The sequence below is a fragment of the Cupressus sempervirens genome, chromosome 2, assembly GCF_028749045.1.
Source record: "Cupressus sempervirens isolate cs-2001-9-10 chromosome 2, ASM2874904v1, whole genome shotgun sequence".
Classification (NCBI taxonomy): Eukaryota; Viridiplantae; Streptophyta; class Pinopsida; order Cupressales; family Cupressaceae; genus Cupressus; species Cupressus sempervirens.
The window spans coordinates 247351718-247355187 of NC_143119.1; the positions used below are offsets into that span (position 1 = coordinate 247351718).

Below are 3470 nucleotides of genomic sequence, written 5' to 3' on the forward strand. Positions count from 1 at the left end.
AAAACAATGCATATAAAATAAAATAAAGAATAGGGAAATGTGACTAGCTTTACAATATATGACTCTGCAGAAAACTAAACCATAAAAGATTAGGATAAAAAAGTTGAGTGCCCTTCTTGGTTAGATATGCATTTCACATTTTTGTAAAATAAGTACATAAATTATTAGAAAATACATGCATGTTCAAAATGAAGATTTTCATTTCATATTAAAATAATATTATTTCTTGATAAACTCTGATTTCCAATGAAAATAAAGATTCTTATAGCAGGTGCACATTGCTCACCATTTCTATCAAAAATTTGTGGAGCCCGGAGCCCCATGCTTACTGATTTCTGCTGCTGCTTTTTTTTTGAGGGATTTAAATAGAATGATTAAATAAAATTCTATAATAATTTTGTAAAAAAATGTAATGAGAAAAAATAAGAGGTTTAAATGAGAGGGAAAATATTTTGTGTAACCATCTGTCATTTTTTCAATAAGCAGGGGCTGCTTATTCTAGCCCCCTCTTTCTTTTCATAGTTATTTATGAATTTTAAGCTGGAGTTGCTCCACAAAAGTAAGGCTAGATTCAAAATTATCCCCTTTCCATGATTGAAAAATGATATGGGAACACTCCAAGTGCTTAAACTTAAGCACACTTCAGCCACATGAGAACATGGGATTAAAGAAGTCACTCAAAATCAAATCTTAGAAGAGTAAAGCTGATGGATTCTATAAGAAAAATGGTTCGTGGACTGCTTTCTGCAAGGACTTGCATCTTGTAAACTACGGTATGATTTGATTTGATTTGATCTTGGGGGAATATAATCTAAACAACGTAAGGGTTTAACGCCTGCGCAGGCTTTCTTCCACTGATCCTAACAATATTAGTTTGTAGCGCTACCATATTTGAACTAAACTAAAATTTTCAATGGGTGGTAAGGGTTCGAATCCTGTTAAGGGTTTCGCTGTAATGAGTTGGACTTCGGTGGATTTTCAACCTCTTTTTCTTTCCCAGGTGTGGGCGGATTTAAAGAAGCCAAAAAGGCAGGTCAAATGATTCGCTGATCGCAATACATTTTTTCACTTCGTCGATCTTCTTTGAACAACAGTTGGACCTAACGCAAAAACTGTTCGGATATGAAATTACATTCTCTTTATTAGGGATTTGCTTCGAAGAAATTAACTTCCCCACAACCCTTTCGATAAATTTAAAACAAGCCATAGCAAAAGGAAACTTAATTTTTTTATCGCATTTCGGTACAAATCAGGTTGTCCCAAAACTTAAAACCCCTATTTCATGCCCTGCTGCTCTGCTCTGCATATTCAAATAAAACTGCCTTAAATTTACAAACCGGGGCTGTTTATAAGCACACTCAACAGATAGCGCAAGCATTAGGATATTCATCTCTCACAACACTGTATTCTTCTCTGGCAACAGTATATTCATACATTGGTCTATAGTCATATGTATACGTCATCGGTATATACACAACTTTTGGAGGTTCTGCTTGGTTTTCCTTCTTTGCCTCGCCTTGACCTTTCTTCTCGCCCTCTTTCTTTTCCTCTTTCTTCTCGCCCTCCTTTTTCTCGCCTTGCTTTTTCTCCTCTTTCGCAGGTCCCACGCTCAGCAACTCTGCGAAGCCAAATTTCCTGAGTTTGGTTGTCAAACAGACGGGATCCACTTCCCCGATCACAGTCATCTTCTTCTCCTTCATATCCACCGTCACTGAATCCACCCCTGCAGTACAAATATGCATTACCATTCATCAGATCTTCCAGCAAAATAAATTAGTAATTTCAGGGTTTGAAAACGAGTAGGTACTAGGAAGAAATCTCTTACCTTGGACACCTGCAACTCCCTTGAGAGCCCTTTTCTTGCCGCTTTCGTCATCGATGGTCAATTTTAGCACTATTTTCTGCAGAACACAACTATTAGTTACCTGATTACAAGTTTCACCTAAAATTTGGAGTGAGCTCACTGAAATGAAGGAAAATTATTACCTTGGCTGCCATGGAGCGATTGAGAACTACAAAATCTTTAAGCAATGAGAATCTTTAGCAGAATGTAAAGAATTTAAAATGAATTGCGGTGCACACAACTGCGAATGCAGGAAATTGGAAGGGCATAAGGGGGTTTTATAAAGAGGGAAAGGAGAGAATATGCGGAATGGAAGGATCGTGGTAAGAGACTCAAACACAGCTTCAGGGGTAGATGCAGAAGTTTTAGACTGGATAATTTTTTCAAACTCTGCTTTTGCGAATGTCTGATCCGTACAAGAAAGCAGCTTCCCTGAAGGCACTCGCATTGTCTTTTTGGCTTGGCACTCGAGAGCGGCACCGGCTACGGTGCAACATATTTGCACCGGCCGGGCCCTCCTCCATCCTTTCTCCGACGACTCCAACTTTACTTGGCGCAGGTACAAACGGCAGGCGCAGTACAAACGGCAGGCGCAGGTACAAAGGTCCCTTCCACTGCGGCGTATGTTGTCAGACGCCGCCCTCCGCCATCTCCTCCGCCATCCAGCGTTTTACAATTAATATCAACCAAACTCATAAATGACAAAACTTATGCAATTAATTTTTTTGTTTTAAATATATAGTAATATAGAAATAAAATAAATGTTGTTTATTTTATAGAAGTAATAAGTTTTTTAAAGAAAAATTAGTTGCTTGAAAGATAAGATTAAATTAATTGATTATTATATTAATTATATTATGAAATTCAATTAATAATTTAGTACATTAAAAAATAAAATAATATTTTTGCATAGTTATATTTAACATATTTAAGATTTCTAATTGATTTTGAAAAAAAAAAAATTTAAAAAATTGAAATGAAATAGTTTAAAATTAATAATTATAATAAATAAATAAATTAAATTTAACAATATTTTATTTCTTTTATAAATACAACATAAAAATACATATGTTTTCAAATTTGTTTATTTTTTAACATAGCTATTTATGTGTTGTCTCGATTGTCATGTAACATTAATAGTTCCTCATTTATTTATTAAACTTATTTAATGACAACAAACTAAGCAAGTATCAATTTGTGATATTCTTCTCAAGATTTAAGTGTGTGATTTTGAGTCAAACTCATTGACCCATGTTTCATGAGTAGTGATTCAACATGAATCCATCTCTCATGAGTATAAATGTAACACTTAGCACTCATTGGATCTAGGTGATGCTCACAAGGGTGAAGCACCAAGACTTTCTGAGAGGTCACCCATCCTAGTACTACTCCAGCTTGAGTGCGCTTAATTATGGAGTTTCATCCATGGAAATGATCTCCTACTTATCAAGTATCAATTTTTTGTACAAAATAATTCATAAGACAACCATGTTGAATATAATTTCTTAGATAGTTAACCTACTTAATCATTTCATTTTATATATTCTATATCTTGTCATCTTATTTTCTTCTAAGTAAGAATGAGAAAAATTACATGATTCTTAACCACATAAAATGTTACAAAAAA

General features: G+C 34.7%; 1 protein-coding gene across 1 annotated transcript; it reads right to left on the reverse strand.

The window, feature by feature from the left end:
• Positions 1-1206: 1206 nt before the first annotated feature.
• Positions 1207-2127, reverse strand: LOC149571968 (heavy metal-associated isoprenylated plant protein 39-like). Its single transcript, XM_089813353.1, has 3 exons — positions 1987-2127; positions 1826-1901; positions 1207-1723 (listed from the first exon to the last, which is right to left on the reverse strand). The coding sequence occupies exons 1-3, from the start codon at positions 1996-1998 to the stop codon at positions 1359-1361; spliced, it is 453 nt and encodes a 150-aa protein (XP_089669479.1). The 5' UTR covers positions 1999-2127; the 3' UTR covers positions 1207-1358.
• Positions 2128-3470: the final 1343 nt, after the last annotated feature.